At 33.1% G+C, this 22,405-nt stretch overlaps 1 protein-coding gene across 2 annotated transcripts in view; it reads left to right on the top strand.

The window, feature by feature from the left end:
- The window catches only part of LOC136845373 (nephrin-like), a 1,223,962-nt gene that overhangs the window by 1,122,425 nt on the left and 79,132 nt on the right, over positions 1-22,405 (top strand). Inside the window, exons 12-17 of one of the 2 annotated variants that reach the window (XM_067115641.1) lie at positions 1,768-1,880; positions 3,883-4,062; positions 8,753-9,016; positions 12,098-12,223; positions 14,199-14,413; positions 16,820-20,002. In XM_067115641.1, the coding sequence (XP_066971742.1) occupies positions 1,768-1,880; positions 3,883-3,963 (194 nt within the window). In that variant the 3' untranslated portion in view covers positions 3,964-4,062; positions 8,753-9,016; positions 12,098-12,223; positions 14,199-14,413; positions 16,820-20,002. Of the gene's footprint in view, positions 1-1,767; positions 1,881-3,882; positions 4,063-8,752; positions 9,017-12,097; positions 12,224-14,198; positions 14,414-16,819; positions 20,003-22,405 lie in introns of those variants that run through there. The other variant, XM_067115676.1, reaches the window with a different exon arrangement.

Genomic DNA, 22,405 nt, shown 5'->3' with positions numbered 1-22,405 from the left:
AGGCGAAGGATTTGTCATTTCTACCACCTTGGAATAAAGGAAACAGTGATATGTCTTCCTTGCCAAGGTTCTAAACATTTGGATTTACGTAGGAGTTAAAGTAAATACTGAAAAAAACAGATTCCTTGCATTACTGAGATTTTTGGAAGTGACTTGAACAAGATATTTCAGAGTGCAACGTAAAATAGTCTTGCCATTATTATATGTATCATCATTCTTCTATCTATCATTCAGTTATTGTGCTTCCCTCCCTTTGCCTCGTATTCCTTTTCTCCCATTCAAATTCCTTTCATTGATTTATCAAATGGCATTGCGTACAAGTGCCCTTCAAAACCAGAATGTAATCTTCAACTGGATAAAAAGACGTTGATGAATCACTGAAAGGGAAGAAGTCAATTAGCGTCTAGTTAAAGGGGATTAGTGTCTCGAAATGACTGGAAATTCCAGGTAACAGACTCCTGGAAACATTACTAGCTAAGAAATACATCAGTTTTACTTTTCATTTCGTCCATTACTTAGCTATAAGAAATGGTCATCCATTTCATGTTATGCTTAGTCTCCATTTAATTACGGGCTTCAACCCATGAACAATAGCCCGTGCTGGCATAAGGCCAGCCAAATCAACAGTGGTATTTTTCATTCTGTAACCAATTTCATCTCTCACCTTTCCAGTCATCATGATTCATTTTTCACTTATTGGATTACTTAATGTTTCTTGTCTCTTATTTTCTTTATTTTTCATTCTGTGTTTACGTTGCTGTATTTTTAAGAGACAAAATAGAAAAAAAATGTCCAAATCATGTTTAGCAAAACTACTGTACTATATAGTATGTGCTGTACTGTACTGTAAGTACTGTACCTACCGTATTGTGTTGTCCGTTCACTGGTGTTTTTCCAATTTCTGTTTTGTTTTGCTCTGGTTTTGTAGAAGATTCTTCTGTTGTTTTTAATTAATTTATAATTACAGTTTTGTTTTCCTTCTCTCCAGTTCCTTTCATCTTTGCCTCTAGTGCACACATTTTTATTGTTCTGTTCGTGTTTCTCATTCCAAGTTTTAATCATCTCTCTCTCTCTCTCTCTCTCTCTCTCTCTCTCTCTCTCATCTTCCCAATACTTAGCTCTATTCTTGGCTTCTCATTCCAAGTATAATCATGGTCTCTCTCTCTCTCTCTCTCTCTCTCTCTCTCTCTCTCTCTCTCTCTCTCTCTCACCATATTCATCTTCCCATTCGTGGCTTCTCACCCAAGTTTTAATCAAGGTTTCTCTCTCTCTCCTCCTCTCATCCTACGCATCTTCTCAATACTTAGTTCTAATCGTGTTTACTCATTCCATGTTTTATCCATTGCCTGCCGCTCTCTCTCTCTCTCTCTCTCTCTCTCTCTCTCTCTCTCTCTCTCTCTTATTTTTCTCCTTCCCACTCAACTCTTATCCTCATTGAATAAATAATGATGCTTACAGTGTATCATCAACAGCTTGAATCATCTTCCTACAAAAAAAAAGAAATATTTATTCATCACATATTTCATTCAGAAAGTTAATAAGAGGCTGAATATTAAAACCTTTGGGAAGAACAACACATTTTGTAATCTTGTAATTTTCGTGAGTCTTGATTATTATAGCCTATACATCATTCATGTATAACTGATTCTCACCTTAGATATATATATATATATACTTATATATATATATATATATATATATATATATATATATATATATATATATATATGTATATTTATAAAACTCTCTCTTTTCTTTAATCGACAGGGCCTCCGGATCCACCGAAGAACTGCACCATCACGAACCAGACTACGGATACGATCGAGGTCGATTGCGTCCCCGGATTCGACGGAGGATTAGCACAAACCTTTTACATGGAGGTGGGTCCTGAGGAGGTGGAGGAGGGGGAGGAGGGTGAGGGTGCAACTGGGAGGTCGACGAAAAACAAAATGAAAATTTTTTTATTTCTTTCAAGCTTTTGGTCGTTTGTCTGGTATTTTCTTTATATATATATACAGTATATGTATGTATATATATATATATATATATATATATATATATATATATATATATATATATATATATATATATATATATATATATATATATATATATATATATAAATGCAAGGAAATATATGGTTTATGTGTAGATTTTTGTGCATGCATTATTTACATAGATACATACACACACACATATATATATATATATATATATATATATATATATATATATATATATATATATATATATATATATATGTGTGTGTGTGTGTGTGTGTGTGTGTGTGTGTGTGTGTGTGTATGTCCATACACTGTAATAACACTTCTTATGAGCATACTGCTATCATATCATTTTCACTTAACCCTTTATTCCCTAAACCCCTGCCCCACCCCATCCCACCCCACCCCAGAAAAAAATAAGAATCCATTTACCCTGAAGTACATTGTGTACCTACAAAGACCTCCTTGAGTGAAAACGTGTCATTATCATATGATATGAAGAGGCATCACGCAACGTCCTGGGGAGAATTCTTCCCTGTCTCTTTTACTCGGGTCAACGTAGGAAGTTTACAGGAACACGTGTGTCTACGTGAGGAAGAATGATCCTCCTCATTAACTATGATATATATATGCAGTCTCTTGCTGGTGTCGGGCATGAGTTGGGCGTGCTTTTATTTTCGCTGTACTTTCTCGTTTAATAAGTATATGTGTGTTATATATATATATATATATATATATATATATATATATATATATATATATATATATATTCACACGTTTTATATATATGTGTGTGTGTGATTTTTATCAAATCACGGTGATTTATATACAAGCATCAAGCTACAAATCTTTAATATCCAATTCTGCTCCATTATGGAATAATATATATATATATATATATATATATATATATATATATATATATATATATATATATATATATATATATATATATATATATATGTATACCCAAGGAGCCTTTATAATTGATAAGTAGTTCATCTCACGGGCTTGAACAGCTGAACAAGAGAACTAGCGACGTTCAGTGAAGCCCCCCAAAATCATCCGGCTATCAAGAGAGGTATATCAGTTGATACCAACTGTGCTGTACGAATCCCGTCAACCGCAGGTATTTGTACATAGCGTTGGTATCAATTTACCTCCACCATGATATCACCGTGATTTACATACAGGCATTAAACTACAAATGTCGTTTAATATCCATTTTATCTTCTGAATGATGATAATAATAATAACAATAATAATAATATTTTCCACTTCCTCTAAAATTATCTATAGCGAATTCATCGTGATTAGCATGGCGTTTTATATTCAGGCTTCAAGTTATCTGTTAATTGGGATAAACTCTACGTGATTTGCACTGTCATTTTCACATCCATTCTTCCTGTTGTCTGTCACTTCGATTAAAAGATTTTATATTAATTTAACAATGCTGCAAACTTGTACTTTTACTTGTAACCGTAAGGGTTTCCCTACCTATTTTAACATAGAGTAATCTATATTAAAATTGATGCGTGCCTGTGTATTCTAAAATTGTTTCTAGATATTAAAACAAACTGTTGAAACATTACAAAACATGTACATTACAAGACTCTAGGTGACTTCCATATATTTTATGACCTCAGGTTAGTAAACAGTTAGTGAGAACTTCACATCAGAATACTACCGACCTGTACAATAAAAATCCTACCAGTAATAATTGTAAATCTTACCACCTCTGGTAACACAGTCAACTTGCAATGAACTATAAATGGAATATAATATCTATAAACAATTTTTACGACCTCAGGCAACGTAGAGACTCGACAGATTACCTTACCTCAGTAACGAATCGACTGATCGGATCCCATCTTCCCAGGTGTACGATTCCAACACGGGAACGCTGAGAAGGAACCTGTCGTCCGTGGAACCCCAATTCCTGCTCACGGACCAAGCCTGAATCGCCTTCATCATGGTGACCACGCGTCGAATGCCAAGGGGCCCAGCACACCTTTCAAACTGGAGACCTTCACGCTCAAAGTGGCAGAGAAAAGAACAGGTGAGTTCGAAGATTCTGCAGAGGAAAAGATTAATTTAAAATGACAGGTAATTGAGAGGGCGAGTAAGTTCAGAGAACTTGCAGAGTAAACCATGAAGTTTACAAGGCTAAGTTCAAAGAACTTGCAGAGTAAATCATTAAATTAACAAGGCTAAGTTCAGAGAACTTGCACAGTAAATCATTAAATTGACAAGACGGGCCAGCATGGCTTTGAAGAGGGCGAGTAAGTTCAGAGCACTTGCAGAGTGAATCAATACAAGAAATGACAAATCAGCATTGCTCGAAATGATTCAAAAGGACTGTAATACGGAAGATCGTTTCAAATCAGAAATCACTTATCAGGAGAGGTAAGTCTGGGGCGCCTGCAGAGACAGGTATCGTTTAGAATCGGGGGTTAATTCTGAAACTCCTTCAACAAAACTGTTTTGTAAGGGGGCAGAAAGGACTAGACAGATAAATTCACAGTAATTTTTTGTGTAAAAGAAAATCTATACAAAGATATTGATTATAGAATTTAGGCCAAAGGCCACGGGACCTATAAGGTCAGTCAGCGCTGTAACAGAAACTGACAGTAAAGGGTTTGAAAGGCGTAATGGAGGAAACCTGGCAGTTGCCCTATGAATCAATTGTTAGGAGAGGGTGGAAATTAAGATTGAAGAAAGATAATATGAAAGGAGGTACAGTAAAAGAACGAAAAAGGGGTTACAGCTAGGGGCCTAAGGGACGCTGCAAAGAACCTTAAGTCATGCTCTACAGTGCACTGCACGAGGTGCACTGACGGCGATACTTCCCTATGGGGTTTAACTTATTGAAACTGCAAAGTTTATACAGATTATTAAAGATTGTGGATATCATTCTTCAATGATTTAAAAAAGACTCATTATAATAATAGAAATTACTATTGATTATAATAATAATAATAATAATAATAATAATAATAATAATAATAATAATAATAATAATAATAATAATGAAGAAGGAATGACCCACGCCCCATTTCCAAAGAGTTGCCTTTTAGGTATGCCAGAGCCATTTGTCTCGACCTATTCCCCGCACGGCAAGTGCACGGAACGAAATCTAATTTCAGGTGTACGAGGCACGTAGTATTTATTTCTCCGTGTACGGCTGTTTCTGGTGGCTGCTGCTCGGATGGCCATTAATCCAATTTATGAATTAGGCTACCACAGAAGAATTTTCTGTATATATATATATATATATATATATATATATATATATATATATATATATATATATATATATATATAACTATATATATATAATTATAAATGTATTAATATATGTATATATATATTGTATATATATATATATAAATATATATATATATATATATATATATATATATATATATATATATATGTGTGTGTGTGTGTGTGTGTGTGTGTGTGTGTGTGTGTGTGTGTGTAAGCTGTATGATCAAGCATGTCATTATTCACTAATGGTAAAAAAATATTATTCGTCTTTTTCTTTAATCATTATCATGACGCTCACTTCAATTTATGTTGGTCAGTAAATGGACGGGTGATCGTCACTATTTAATCTAAATATATGAAAAAATAAATCTGATGAAACAAATTTTTTATATTCTATCTACTTTCGGTAAAAGAGAAAAACAAATATAAGTGTAGTGGCTTGTCTCTATTTAATTTATTGTAAAGCAAAGATGAGGAGTAAGTCCGAAAATCATTTATACTTACATCTGAATAATTAAAAAGAGCAAGTAATAAATGCGTCGAAATTTCTTCGGCGCAATCGAGTTTTCTGTACAGCGTATAATGTTGTATGGAACTTTCAGCCACAGCCCATTAAACTCTTAGCGGCACCCCGTGAAACTCAGCCACGGTCAGGTGGTGGCCTGTGTTGTTGGTACTCTATAGCGGTGCCTGAAGCACGATTATGGCTACAACAAATTTAACCTTAAGTAAAATAAAATTACCGAGGTTGAGGGCTGCAATTTTGTATGTTTGATGATTGGAATGTGGATGATCAACATATTAAATTTGCAGCCCTCAGCCTTAGTAGTTTTTAAGGTCTGAGGGCGGACAGACTAACCTGGCAAAATAACTTTCTCTCACAGAAAAACTAAAAATGACAGTCGACAGCATGTACATTTATGACAACCGTCTGAACTAAGACAGCATTTCGTTGTTAATTAGTAAAATTTAATTTTTAATAAAATGACTAATTAGTAAAAAGTCCTGCGGAATCCTCTTTATCATGCAATGTCATCTCACATTAATATTTTTTTTGTAAGATGTCTAAATTGTCATTACCCAAAAACGTCTAATTAGTTAAATTCCTAACAGATATTATATCCTGTCTAATTGCACTCGTCGTTGATAACCAACCCTCTGTATTTATAGAGGCGCTTTCAACAACCCAATAAGCTCTAGAATTTCTATCTTCTCCTGTTTCCCGCAATATGCTCTCTTCGCCTTTCTTTACGCAATTCCTTTTGGACCAGGAACAGACACCATCACGAAGTTCGCCCATCCATCAGCCTCCACGATATGAATCAGCCACAACCTACTTTTATCCACTTATTTATAACACTTTAATTCACAAGTGTGAAAGTGGTAACAGCCCAGTTCGTATAGAAGCGCATTATTGATGGAATCGCTCGTGTCGTACATCATGATGAATAAGAGCGACGCTAGTCGTATACATGAAATATAAAGGCCATTTTGCCTCATCACAAGTGTAATTGGCAATTTACAAGAGCGGCGTTTTAAAAAAATGAATAGGGGAAATATTTTCTGTAATGCGTGAAAAGTTACGGACTGCAATTTTATTTCATGTAGTTCTCTTATTAAATCATAACAGCGCGTTTTTGTCATATATAGTTATGGATTTGGGATGATGGATCCACTGACGCGTTTTTAAGAGTATTATAATTGAGAGAGAACTTTTCCCATTTTGTAAGAACGAACAGGGTTTTTCTTTTTTATCACGGAAACGTCTAAATGTGAAAACGGTGTCAGTGAAATTACCGATACATTTCGAAGTATCATTCCCTATCTGAAGGACGTGCCTTTTATGTTGCCTGGGCTTCAGAACTAATACTAGTTCTGTTATGGCTACTACTAACACCACTTTTGCTACAGCTACTAGTTCTTAATAATACTAGTGACTTCCTTGGAATTTACAGGCACCCAAATCTGATTAAAACGCAGTCCTGAATCCCGCATTATATGAGATATAACAGAAGTAGAGTACTGTTCACATTAAATGAGGAACATAGTACAGAACGCAGCCTTGAATCTTACATCATATGAGATATAACAGAAGTGGAGTACTGTTCACATTAAATGAGAAACACCACAAAGCGCTGAACTCCACAATAAAATTACAATTCGATGAACTAAAGTAAAATCAAGAAGAACACAGCGGACGAGACAATGACAAAAATGAAATCTCGAATGTTTGAAACGAGAAACACTACAAAAACGCCGTGTTCAACTTCACTCTTAATGAGAAACATGACAGCAGAGCAATTTTGAAGTCTGTAGAGAAATGACTGAAAAACACAAACATATTGGAAGGTAATGAAATATGTAAAATACCCATTTGATAACTTCTGACGTTTGAAACCCGATTCTTAATTTGAAAAAGAAAATAATTTATAAACAAAATCAGTCGTTGAGAAGATAATATGTGCAGAGTAGAACATAAAGAAGTAACTTGAAATGTGAAAGTAGGTCATTCGTTTAAACATCAGTGACATTAATCATCTCGACGCGTTGTTGGAAAACGATTGTTCTGGTGGCTCTCTTGCCCCAGTGTGACCCATAACCGATCATATTCTCTTTCAGTATCGTCTCACTTACAATGCAAAAAAGAAAATGTAATTGTTTAAAGGCTGCGTGTGCTTTGAAAAGAAAGCAGATATCCCCAGCATTATTTTTTGACTCTTTTTTAGTTTTCTGTAAAAGAAAACTATTGTGCTGGCTTTGTCTGTCCGTCCGCATTTTTTTATTGTCCGCCTGGAAGCTGGAGGGCTGCAAATTGTTCTGTTGATCATCCACCTCCAATCATCAAACATACCAAATTACAGCCTCTGGCCTCAGTAGTTTTTATTTATTTAAGGCTAAGTTAGCCATAATCGTGCGTCCATTACGATAGGCCACCACCAAGCAGTGGCTAAAGTTTCATGGGCCGCGGCTCATACCGAAAGATAGATCTATTTTCGGTGGCCTTGATTATACGCCGTACAGAAAACTTCGATTGAGCTGAAGAAACTTCGGCATATTATTTACTTTTTTTAGGTATATGTGTTATTGTGAAGATTGAATTTAGAATTTGCTGTTTCAATTCCTCCGTAAATTCATCATCCACATGTCTTGTCTCTGTCTAATTTTTCCATCTGCTCGCTCTCTCTCTCTCTCTCTCTCTCTCTCTCTCTCTCTCTCTCATCTTGTAATAAACAAATGTGTTTTGTTCTGCCTAATATGTACACTAATCTATTTTCGACAATGTTGGGATGAAGGAAAAATCTCTCTCTCTCTCTCTCTCTCTCTCTCTCTCTCTCTCTCTCTCTCTCTCTCTCTCTCTCTAATCTTGTAATAAATAAACGTTTACTTTTCTATACGTCTACCTCGCCCTCCGTCTCTCCCCTCTCCCTCTCCTCCCTCGCTGCCTCTCTCATTTTGCCCCATCATTCTTTTCCCAACAGGTCCCCAACATTCTTCGCCATCACCCCGGTGATGGGACTCTTGATCGGCATCGTTCTGGCCCTGGTCCTGACGGGACTGGTCATGATGGTCATGATGAAGATGCGGAGGACCCTCCCGACCCCAAATAACGGCCCCCGGAGGAGGCCAAGGTGACCTCGAGAACCTGCCCCTCAACGTCGAGGTTCTGGGAGCACGGGTCAAGGGAGAGTCTCAGCGCCCTGGAGGCTGAGGAGAGCAACCGGATATCATCCCGCATAAAAATGGTGAGGATTATTAATAATATTTTTTATATTCTTCGTTGTCTCTTCATCTGGTGAAGGTATTTTGTTATTTTTCGTCATTAACATTACTCTTCATTATCAATATCATGCCACAGAAAAATGGTGTGATGTTTTCTTGTACAAGTTTTTCATTGTATCTTCCACTAGTATAGGGTTTGGTTACTCTTCATCATAAGTATCATCCCGCATGAAATGGTTGATAATTTCTTCTTATTTTCTTCATTGTATATTCCGCTATGATTGTAATTTGTTATTTTTTTATAATAAATATCATCCCACGTAAAAATTATGGGTATTTTTTATGTAAGTTCTTCATTGTATCTTCTCAAGTATTGGATTCCTTTTATTTTCATCATAAATATCAGCCCCCACAAAAGTGGTGAGGCTCTTTCTTTCTTATATTAGTTCTTCATTGTATCTTCTTGCATAAGAGATTTGTCGTTCTTCATCATAAATATCCCACATAAAAAGGTTGAGGATATTTCTTTTTGATATTAGTTCTTCACTGTATCTTCCTCCGGCAGTTTTGTTATTCTTCATTACACATATTCCACATGAAAATGGTTAATATTCTTTGTAAACTGCCTTTTCTACTACTCATTGTAACTTTCTCGTAATTAAGGAGTTTTAATCCAGTCCAAAAAAAAAAAAAAACTTACACCTAGAAAAGGTTTGAAAAACTATTCAAGTATAATGACTTGTAGGAAGATAAAAGAATCATTATGAGAGAATATTTTGATTGCTTCTCCAAATTAGAGCATTTTGACCCACTCTAGTAGCTTTGAAATCAGGTAATTATGATGATTTGTAGGGCTGATTAAACAAAGTATAATATATCTTTTCCTTTTGTCCATTTTCTTCTGTATCATATCATTTCTCATCAAGGATTGCTGACCTCCCCTATTTCTAGAAAATCTTTTGAGAAGCAGCGTGATTTGGCTGAGAAACAAAGTTAGGAAATCGTTGAGGATTATTTCTGATTTTTTTTTTTTTTTCATTCCTAATGAGATGGGATTTTTGCTATCTGGATTTTATGTCATCTCTCGGAAAGGTGGATTTTTGCTCGACAGCGAGGATTCCTCAGCTGATTTTCTCATGTTTTTATTTGTTTTCTTTATTTTTATTGTCCACGTACTTGAAGCTTTTAGCAACAGGGTTTCTTAGGAGGTTTTGAAACTATTTGATTTGGTAAAAAATAAGTTTTTTTTTTATTTTGTTTTCCGCTGAGGAACCAAAGCTAAGTGTGGCATCTTTTGTATATTTATGTCTATAATTATATATATTACAATAAACAAAACTAGATCCAATAAAATTTTATCTTATATTCTAATGAAACTGTAAATTCCCATGCCTTTTATTATTATTATTATTATTATTATTATTATTATTATTATTATTATTATTATTATTATTATTATTATTGTCTCGTTAAAGAGAATGGCAGCATCAGTTGTACTGATTTTATATATGGTCTTTTCAGTTCTTATTTTCTTCTCATCAGGCTGATGAGAAGAAAATAAGAAAAGGAATTGATAACACCATATATAAAATCAATTCAACTGATGCTGCCATTCTTTAACAAGACATGTCTGAAAGAGGTCTACTCCCATCATATATTTATTATTATTATTATTATTATTATTATTATTATTATTATTATTATTATTATTTTATTATTATTATTATTGATTTTTATTATTACTATTATAATCTGGAACATTATCATATACTTTTCATTATCTGTGAGACTGTGATCGTTATCTCATCTCGTTATTTTATTACCAAACAGAACCAACAATTTACCAGAGGTTTTAATTACTACCAAATCAAAGGATGCAAATGACTATAATGACCAGTGGTCTCGGCCCTAATGACTGTTTATAATTATTGATAAAATAATCTGATTATAGTCACTACCCTCATGTGTTTGTCTACAAAGATATGGGAATTATTCTAATGACAATTATGTTAATGATATTGTTGTATTAGTTTTGAATTGGGTGTGCTAAGTAATTAATTCGTTCAAACAAGTTATTAAATATGTTTATAAGTATGGGAGAAAGTAGTAAGTTTAATGTAAGGTTATGTGAATGTAATTACATAACGGCATGGTCATATGTTATGATTTTACAGAACCAAAATACCACCAAAATTATTTTCAAAGTTAGAATCATGCATATACCAAATTCAAAGGTATTCTGTTAGTGAAAATTAAAATGTTCTTTTAAATTATTACACGAGTGATTTCATGTCGATTTAAATTTCGCAGTAAAAGATAAAAATCAAGATAAATGAGTAAAAAATGCGCCAAAGTTTCTTCGGCGCAATCAAGTTTTCTGTACAGCTGCTACAGTGTATAACCAAGGCCACTGAAAATAGATCTGTCTTTCGGTGGTCACGGTATAATGTTGTATGAGCCGCGGCCCATGAAACTTTAACCACGGCTCGGTGGTGGCCTAAGCTAAATCCTTGCCAGAAGCACGATTATGGCTAACTTTAACCTTAAATAAAATCAAAACTACTGAGGCTAGAGGGCTGCAGTTTGTAATGTTTGATGATTGAGGGTGAAGGATCAACATACCAATTTGCAGGCCTCTAGCCTCAGTAGTTTTAAGATCTGAGGGCGGACAGAATAAAGTGCAGGCGGATAGACAAAGCCGGCATAACAGTTTTCTTTTATAGAAAACTGTGCGAGACTGTTATTATAATGAAATTTACAGCTATAGTTCTTTGCACTGTACGTTATAACATCAACTATTTCCTAACCCAAACAAATGATTAAAATCTTTAAGGCATTTAGATTAAACAATTTTTCGCTCGAGTTTAAGCCACCGAGACTGGCAAGGTTGTCCAAAAACGATCCTGGTCCTGCAAAAAAAAAAAAAAAAAAATAGCCAGTTGGTGTACTTTACAATTAAGGGGAATAAAAAGGAAAGTTAGAGAATTCCACTTACGCAGAGTGTACTGAATGGAAAACTGATCGAGTGGGTTGACTCTGAAGTTGCTAACCTCCACGCAACGTCAGAAATTATTTTTAAAAATATTCGTTATATCCATTTTCAGACGGAATTTCATACACAGATTACGAGGGCCTGAGGGAAGGACCAATCGGAGGGACCACTTACGATTCCGCCATCACCGTGTGAAATCTCAAAATATATTTTTTTCGGATACATATATATATATAATGTAAGTATTACCAGCAGTTCTTTCAAATGCCTTGGAATATATGTCTCGTGTATGTATGTATGTATGTATATATATATATATATATATATATATATATACACACATATATTATATATTTGTGTATATGTATAGGTAATATACAGTATATACATACTGTATATATATATATATATATATATATATATATATATATATATATATATATAATGTAATGTACTGTATATATATAAATACATACATGCATACATACATATAGATCTATATGCCTTTTAGGATTTGTACTAGGGCAACAATAACCTTATTGCACTCAGCCATCAACAGAGATTGTAGTGGAAGTATTTGTGGATAAATATTTGAAAATATTAAATGGAAAGTCTTATGAAAAATTACTGACAAACAAACTGTGTTAATATATACATATACAACTATTTTTATATATATACAGGTGTTTCTGAAATTAGAGCCCCCACCCAATAGCATAAACTAAAATTGATATGGCCAAAAACAAAAGTAATTCAGAACAGGCATTTATTTAAGTTTCTCTCTGAGTATTTAATATTTTGTGTGGCCTCCATCTCCCTGTACCACAGCCTGCATTCTTGAGGGGTATGATTTCAGCAAATCGCAAAAAAGCTGAGACTCAAACTAGATTTTCCTGAGCACTTCGGTCACCTCTCTTCACAGGTCGTCGAGGCTTGGTATACCATCATAGTTTACTGTGCGCGCTTCAGCACGATCCTTTAGCATACTACCAGTGTTTTCACACACATTAAGGTCAGGGGAGCTACCTGGAAATTCACTTGACGAGAAGAAATCGATACCACTGTTTCGAAGCAGCTCCTGTGTCTGAAGAGCCTTGAAACATGGTGCCTTATCATGCAAAAATGTGACTTCATCAACAGATAAGACATTTTCAGGATCTTTCAGGAAAGGAAATACTCCACCAGTAAGCACAGTTTCTCTGAAGTATTAGCCATTCCATGAATGTCCTTTTTCTTTGATGATCCACGTTAACCATTTGGTTGTGGAACAGAGAAAAGTTTCTAAACATTCAGGAAATTTCACAACTTGGCGATAGCACATGTCATCGCTGATATCGCCCTGACTTTGCAGCCCAAATGATGTCATTTTTATGATTTGGCTTCCTAACTGTGTAAATGAAGAATTCATCTGATGCGGCAATATGGAGAAAGTCAGCTTCATCCCAATCATTAAGAAATGAACCACAAAACCATGCACAGTCTTCTCTCTGTTGCTGAGTGATGTCGGGCTTGCTGATAACTTGAAATGACTTGATATCAGATTTTTCAACACATGATATACAGCACTATAACTTCTCTTCTTTCCCTTTTGTTTCTAGTTCAAGCGCCAATTTACGTAAAGACTTTCTTGGTCTACCCACTGCCTCAGCTATGATGTCTTTTGACTCTGAGAAAGGACTTCAGGCCTTCCAAGATTCTCACTCTTTTCATGATGACAGTCATATGGATTTTTGTTCCAGTTTCTTTTAACAAAGGATTAATCTCTTTTAATGTATTTAGCTATCCAGGAACATGAAATGAAGGATGCGCCAGCATCCCTGGCCTCTCTGAAGGTTATAGCCTGGATTCGTTAGCCATGGCTGTATCTAACTCTGTCACTCAGTCTGAAAATACATGAAATGTAAATGAAAAATAGCTTCATAGAAACTTGAAATAATGTACTTGGAGATAGGCTATAGCAGAAAACTTCATAACTTTCCATTTGTTCTGTGGAGGGGGCCTAATTTCTGAAACACCCGGAATATATATATATATATATATATATATATATATATATATATATATATATATATATATATATATATATATATATATATATATATATATATATATATATATATATATATATATATATATATATATATAAATACTTTGGGTCATGAATATGTGGAATAAATATTGATAAAAGGCTAAATTCTTCTTTTTTTCAACAGATAAGTATAATGAAGACGAACAGATTTGGACGAATTAAGACCCACGCTTGTGTAACGCTTCGTAAATATTTTCTTCGATATATTTCTGTCTTCGACATTCCACCACAATCAGCGGGTTGGGGAATCATATCGACAAACACATTCTCGCTTCAGAAATCTTATATAGATATATACTGAAAGGAAACTGTTCCCCAGCAATTGTTATTATGTAATGGGTAAGTCTTTGTGTCTTCGTGATTGAAAATATTCTTTCGTCTGGTATTTGCCTGAGTGTTGTGTATGTCATATATATATATATATATATATATATATATATATATATATATATATATATATACATATATATATATATATATATATATATATATATATATATATATATATATATATATATACATACATGTATATATATATATATATATATATATATATATATATATATATATATACATACATGTATATATATATATATATATATATATATATATATATATATATATATATATATATATATATATATATATATATATATATATATATATGTAATTCAAACAGCTATTAGATATATAGAATACCTGTGCATGTATTCAACTTTATGTCATTAATTAAATATGATATAATCATGGATAATATTATATATATATATATATATATATATATATATATATATATATATATATATATATATATATATATATATATATATATATATATATATACTAACTCACAACAGCACGCACCAAGTAATTTATAAGTGGTTAATTACCCACTTTTTTTTCATCAGTGGTCAGTTTGTGCATGACATAATGCTTTTAGTCATTTTCAAAGAAGCCTCTACGTAAGCTCTGCTGGTGGAATACACCTAGCTTTTACGTTCACATTTACGAAAATGAAAAAAAAAAAAAAATTAATTTACGGACGTGTAATTGTGTCGAGATAATTTTTACCCGTAATTGAGAAGCGTGTTATTTGAATAAGAGTGCAAAATTAATGAAGTATTCCATAAATATTAATAATAATAATAATAATAATAATAATAATAATTTCGTGAAAACAATGTGTAATATTTTACATAGTAATATATTTACTGTATAATTGTGTTTATAACATAAAAAATAATAGCAATCGTAAAATGATAATAACAATAATAATATAATAAAATTATAAAATAATAATAATAATAATAATAATAATAATAATAATAATAATAATAATAATAATATACTTTGCTCCAATTATTGGCTTTGTTTCTTTTTACCAAAACATCGACGAACAAATTCTATTTTTACGAGAACATAATTGTGTCCAGTAAGAAAACTCTAATTATGAATACGTAAATACATGAACAGGTATAAATAAATATACAGAAGCATTATAAGTAGATAATTAACCATTTCTTGAGAGAAAATTTGTAAGAGGTAAACATAGCGTTACTGTAATTCAATTTTATGGTTAATGAGCAAGAGTTGGTCATTTGCATAATTCATATTTAACACTTAGTTCCATTTTTTATTACAAGGCTAAATTTTGTCGAGTTTCACTCCATTACATAAGAAAGATATTACTGTGAGCAACTCAAAACCTTTTCAAGTTTGAAAACTTAGACATTCCCTCAATCTGCGGAGATTTAAGTTTTGTCAAGTTTAGCTAAATTTTTTCATGCATGATATTATTCTGAGCAAAGTTCGTCTTCATTTCTCTTTATAATAATAATAATAATAATAATAATAATAATAATAATAATAATAATAATAATAATAATTCCTTAATTTCAGCTCAGGGACACATACATGGAATATACAAAGAAGAGACAATACAAAACACAAAATCTAGATACACGATATAAAATAATAAAAATAATATTCTATTTCATCAGATCAGACTTCGTCAAGTCACAGTATTTCCCGAGGCCACAACTTAGGGAACTTTAGACGTTTTCGAGTTTAAGTCTCTAACAGATGCACTGAATCACAGATCTGTCAATCAACATTGAACTTCATCAAGTCACTCGTTGTCACGATCGTTTTCGGAAAGTTCGGTCGTCACTACTCTGAGAAACGCTGAATTCTGTCAGGGTTAAGTTCATTACTAATGCTTGGAGCAGTTTTGGACGGGCTAAACTTTGTAAAGTTCAAGGTCGTTACTGATGTTCTACGTCATTCTGAGAAATGATAAGCTTTGTCAAGTTCAAGGTCATTACTGATGCTTGACACCATTTTGAGAAGTAAACTTGATGTTCGGCACCAGTTTTGAGAAATGATAAACTACGTCAAGTTCAAGGTCATTAATGATATTCGACACCATTTTGAGAAATGATAAACTCTGTCAAGTTCAAGGTGATTACTGATGTTTGACACCAATTTAGAGGAATGATAAACTTTGTCAAAGTTCAAGGTCATTACTGATGCTTGACACTGTTTTGAGAAATGATAAACTTTGCCAAGTTCAAGGTCATTGCTGATGTTTGACACCATTTTGAGAAATGATAAATTTGTCAAGTTCAAGGTCATTACTGGTCCTCGCCACCATTTTGAGAAATGGTAAACTTGACATGTTCGACACCAATTTTATCAACGCCGCACTCTGCTAAATTCACCTTTGACCACCTCCTGTTTTTTCAGACGCTGCGTGAGAGACCACCAGTCAGCCTGTACAACTCTTCTCCAATATTTCTCAAATCCCCATCAACCTACCTGGAAGGCATCAATCAATCAATCAACTGCAGTGCCAACTTCAGGTGGAACCCGGCGCTCGTCCCTTGCATCCATCAATTTCCAAATTGAAAACATAACATCTGAGGCGATTTCTCTCTAATGTAAATAACCAACTCAGACCTTCGGCGGGGGAATGAGAGTTCTTAGGGTAAAAGATGTCTGGCTTCTCTCCTTTTGATAATGGGGGAGAATTTTTGAAATTAATACTTAGGGTATGTTATTATCTCTATCATATAGAGGAACAATGGATGGTGTCTTTGGCTAAGTGAAGATTTGTGAACACTTTTCACGTCCTGCGGAAGAGGTAAAACTGCACAGCGAGAGAGAGAGAGAGAGAGAGTGAGAGATTGAGAGTCTGATTTTGAGAGGGAGAGAGAGAGTTGAACAAATGAATCCATGTGATGATCAAATCTTAATCGTCTAAAATAAGTTGATTGTGCATCGTGGAAGATTAAAAGCTTGGTCACTGGCACGTGCTGTTTGTAAAGAAGGTTCCATCTAACTCAAAAAAAGAAGAAAAAAAAGGTTGCTTGTTGTTGTTTATACATGTATAAAAAAAAGATTTTTTGATATAATGAAAATAAACTGTGTATATGTAGAAAACTTTAGATTTTATGAAAGAGAATTTCCTTTATATGGTACAACACGAATAATTTGCTGTTTTCTGGTCTATTTTACAAAGAAGAAATGAAACTGCTTTATTCCATTATCTCTTCTTGCACAATGGTGTACGTCCATTCTTTCTGGACGGTCAGTATCTTGAACAGGAATGTTTCTTGTACAGAAATGCCCTCTGTTATTTAGGCGGTCGTATGAAGTCTGTCAGTTTGGGGGGATTTCGTTCTGTCACTTTTTGTAGGGTTTAATCCAACTGTTTTTTCACTTTATCATTTTTATAGGTTTAATCAAACTGTTTTTCACTTTATTATTCTTATAGGTTTTGATCCAACTGTTTTTCAGTTTATCATTTTAAAGGTTTAATCCAACTGTTTTTCAGTTTATCATTTTATGCAGTTTAATCCAACTGCTTTTCAGTTTATCATTTTATAGGGTTTAAGCCAACCGTTTTTCAGTTTATCATTTTATAGGGTTTAAGCCAACTGTTTTTCACTTCATCATTTTATAGGTTTAACCCAGCTGTTGTTAGTTTATCATTTTATAGGGTTTAACCCAACTGTTTTTCACTTCATCATTTTATAGGTTTAATCCAACTGTTTTTCAGTTTATCATTTTATAAGGTTTAACTCAGCTGTTTTTCAATTTTATAATTTTATAGGTTTAATCCAACTTTTTCACTTTATCGTTTTATAGGGTTTTGATCAACTGTTTTCACTTTATCATTTTATAGGGTTTAACCCAAGTGTTTTTCGCTTTAACATTTTATAGGGTTTGATCCAACTGTTTTCACTTTATCCTTTATAGGGTTTAATTCAACTGTTTTTCACTTTATCATTTTATAGGGTTTAACCCAAGTGTTTTTCGCTTTTAACATTTTATAGGGTTTGATCCAACTGTTTTTCACTTATCATTTTATAGGGTTTGATCCAACTGCTCTTCACTTTAAAATTTTATAGGTTTAATTCAACTGTTTTCCACTTTATCATTTTATGGGTTTAATCCAACTGTTTTTAACTTTATCATTCTATAGGATTTGATCCAACTATTTTTCACTTCATCATTTTATGTGGTTTAATTCAATTGTTTTTCACTTTATAATTTTATATGGTTTAATCCAACTGTTTTTCACTTTACCATTTTATAGGGCTTAATCCAACTGTTTTTCGCTGTATCATTTTAAAGGTTTAATCCAACTTTTTCACTTTATCATTTTATAGGTTTAATCCAACTTTTTTACTCTTTATTTATTTTGCTTTAATCGGGCCTGGGCTAGAAAGAGGTCTGTGGTCGTCTGACCAATTGGCCTTTTGGAGTCTGCCTTTGATTAGGGTATTATTTTGCACCTTTCATTCATCTCCTTGCTATTTTCGGGCCTGGGCTAGATAAGGGCCTCTGTCTGTCTGTCTGTCCGCCCCAGTGACCTTTAGCCCAAAAAAAATAGAGGCACAAAGACGACCCTCTGCAATAACAGTACGTCAAGCTCACGAATTCAAAGACTGACGCTTTCCAGACAATCCAAGATACTGCCCGTTCAGTCCCACTTATCCTTAGAGGTAGTTTGGGGGGTCTCCTCACGCGAATAATCCGACAGAATCTCTCTCAATTCCGGTTTTGATTTCATTCAGAAGCACCAAATGCTTGTGTGTGTGTGTGTGTGTGTGCGCGCGCGCGCTTTAACGAAAGCATTTTACGGTCACCGTTGAGAGTGATACATTCACGTTGTTCATTGATGGCTTTATGTAAGTCTGCGTCGGTTGAACTGCTTCGTCATCTGTTGACCAGTGCCAAAAAAAAAAATTCATCGAGGGATAAACAAATATTTTTAAGACGTTATGGAAATCAAACTTGTTTATGGGACTTCCTGGCAACGACAAAGGACAAATTTCAAATCCTCGAGTTTTCGTGTAAAGTTTCTTGAAAGGGTGACATAAAAAAAAATGATCGAGGTTTTCTTTGTATCTAGAATACGGTATTTTTTTTGACTAACCAATTATTCAAATTTCATGCACCCATGCTGTCATGTAATATGTACATACACAGGGTTGTGCGCTCACTCTCCAAGTAATAATGATAAAAAAATATGAACTCACTCTTCACACTCAAGTCTCCAAAATTCCTCACACAAAGAGACAGGCAAACAAGCACATGCTTGCTGAGGCAGAGTGTATAAAACTGTTTGTTTGTTTGTCCGCATACATTTATGAATATGCTCATGTTTATTATACACTCGTGCACATGCGTACTCATCCACAAACTCAAAACAGTAGCACCTAAATACAGACATTCTAGTACAGATATTCAAATTATATGAATGTATATGCATATACTTACTGTTTATAAATAAGCATATACATATAACTTTACACTTCTACGTATTGATATTCATATTATGTACTATTTTTATATATAGATAGAATTCTGTTTATGTGTAAAAAAAAGATTTTGTAAACAATTAAAAGGTGATTGACTACACGCATCATTTTTTTTTTATCCTGGATGAATAATTTTTGCTCGTAATTATTTACAGGACTGTATGATTTTTATTATTAATCATTATTGCTTATATTATTATTATTTCATTAGATGAAACCTATTCACATGGAACAAGCCCACCAAAGAGGCTAATGACTTGATATTCAAGCTTCCAAATAATAGTGGTTTCAACCTCCCACCGCAGCAGACCCCACACTGCAACACTAACTGATCATGATACAGAAACTGCGATTTTTTCATCCCCCAGGGGGAGGCGCGAACTCGCTACCTCTGAGCGGCACGCCACGACGCTAGCCACAATACCAGCGGACCAATGAAAACGTTCGTGAACCGATTTCTGAGAATAATAGAAACAAAAAGAGTTGCAGAAAAAGACAAGTTATCCCTAGAATAATGATAAGTTTATGTCAGCATTACATTTGCGAAAATCCCAATTGACTTCAAAGAAACCCATAAAGTTCTAAATACTTTGCTCTTTTTGCTCTGCATCCTCAAATCATCGACTGCTTTTGATTTTATACATAGTGTATATATATATATATATATATATATATATATATATATATATATATATATATATATATATATATATATATATATATATATATATATATATATGTATATATACTGTATATATATATATATATATATATATATATATATATATATATATATATATATATATGTATATATATATATATACTGTATATATATATATATATATATATATATATATATATATATATATATATATATATATATATATATATATATATATATATATATACACACACATTCATTCTGTTAGTGACAGTATTATATATGAGATCCTTGACGGAAATGAATATATATATATCATATATATAGATATAATATATATAAAAATAACACATTATTTCTGTTAGTGACAGTATTAATTGAAACCTCTTGAGGAAATGAAAAGATATCACGCTGGGAGAATAATAATAATAATAATTTCTTGCAGGATGTTCTTTGAAATGCATTCATCTTAATCTTATTATATACAGCTTATATTGTGTCTTACTATTGATATTTTCAATTTTCTTACACCTTGAAAAGATTATTGAAATAGATTAAGTGGCTGTTAGTTCAATTGTTGGATAAACAATGCTTGAAACCAATAATACAGTAATTATTTTTTTGCAAAAAATTCAATATTTTCGGCTATTTTTTGTCACAAACTTTTCGGCAAAATCATTATGATACGAACGAATTATATATATATAAAATCATATATACGATATATATATATATATTTTATATTATATATATATATATATATATATATATATATATATATATATATATATATATATATATATATATATATGCAAGAATGAAGCAACGTTTGCAGTTTTATTCAATGTAAAAATACGAAATAAATTAAGAAATTTTTATACAATTATTGCGGTATGAACAAAACGCTTTTTGTTACTTTTTAAAAGCAAAACAAACCTCTAGTCCTTATAAATACAAAACTAACCCGTCACTGCATTCATCTCTTTGACGAATTCGTCAACAATAAGACCAGCGTATTTCTCTTTACGCTTACTCTCTGAAATATACAAACAGCCAGAGATAACTCAGACATGTCTCAATTTTAAAGTAAATTGATCCATTAAACGAAGAACGTTGCCACCCCGGCAGAAAACGCCGCTGAACTTTTTAGCCAGATCCGCTTAAAAAACATCCCATCATTACGCATGCATAAGATATTCTGCTAATACAGTTTTGATTAGGTCGCTGCTGCTCTTGTGTCGCTCTCAAAAAGAGTTTTTTTTCTGCCAGATGCGACAAGTTCAAAATGGAAATGTCGCCGAGAGAAATGTACTGTAATTGATGGTAATTGATGGCCTCTTGCTTAAAATGGTCCGTCTGAAATGCGCTAGCTGATGTCGGAGCAAAAATTACTTCTCTCTCTCTCTCTCTCTCTCTCTAATTTTGTATGATAGCATTATGAAACACTGTTGGTATAACACTGTTATACTGCATATGTTACAACTCTCTCTCTCTCTCTCTCTCTCTCTCTCTCTCTCTCTCTCTCTCTCACATTTTATATGTTAGCATTATGAAACTATTGATAAGTGGCACTGTTATTTATGTTACAGTTCTCTCTCTCTCTCTCTCCCTCTTATTTTATACTGTATATGTTACAATTCGTTTCCTCTCTCTCTCTCTCTCTCTCTCTCTCTCTCTCTCTCTCTCTCTCTCTCTCTCTCTCTCTCTCTTATTTTTTATGATAGCATTATGAAACACTGTTGGTAACTAACACTGTTATACTGTATATGTTACTCTCTCTCTCTCTCTCTCTCTCTCTCTCTCTCTCTCTCTCTCTCTCTTATTTTGTATGTTAGCATTATG

The sequence above is a fragment of the Macrobrachium rosenbergii genome, chromosome 1 (assembly GCF_040412425.1).
Source record: "Macrobrachium rosenbergii isolate ZJJX-2024 chromosome 1, ASM4041242v1, whole genome shotgun sequence".
Taxonomy (NCBI): domain Eukaryota; kingdom Metazoa; phylum Arthropoda; class Malacostraca; order Decapoda; family Palaemonidae; genus Macrobrachium; species Macrobrachium rosenbergii.
The sequence above is the reverse complement of the archived record's forward strand: the minus strand, read 5'-3'. Positions and strand labels throughout refer to the sequence as shown.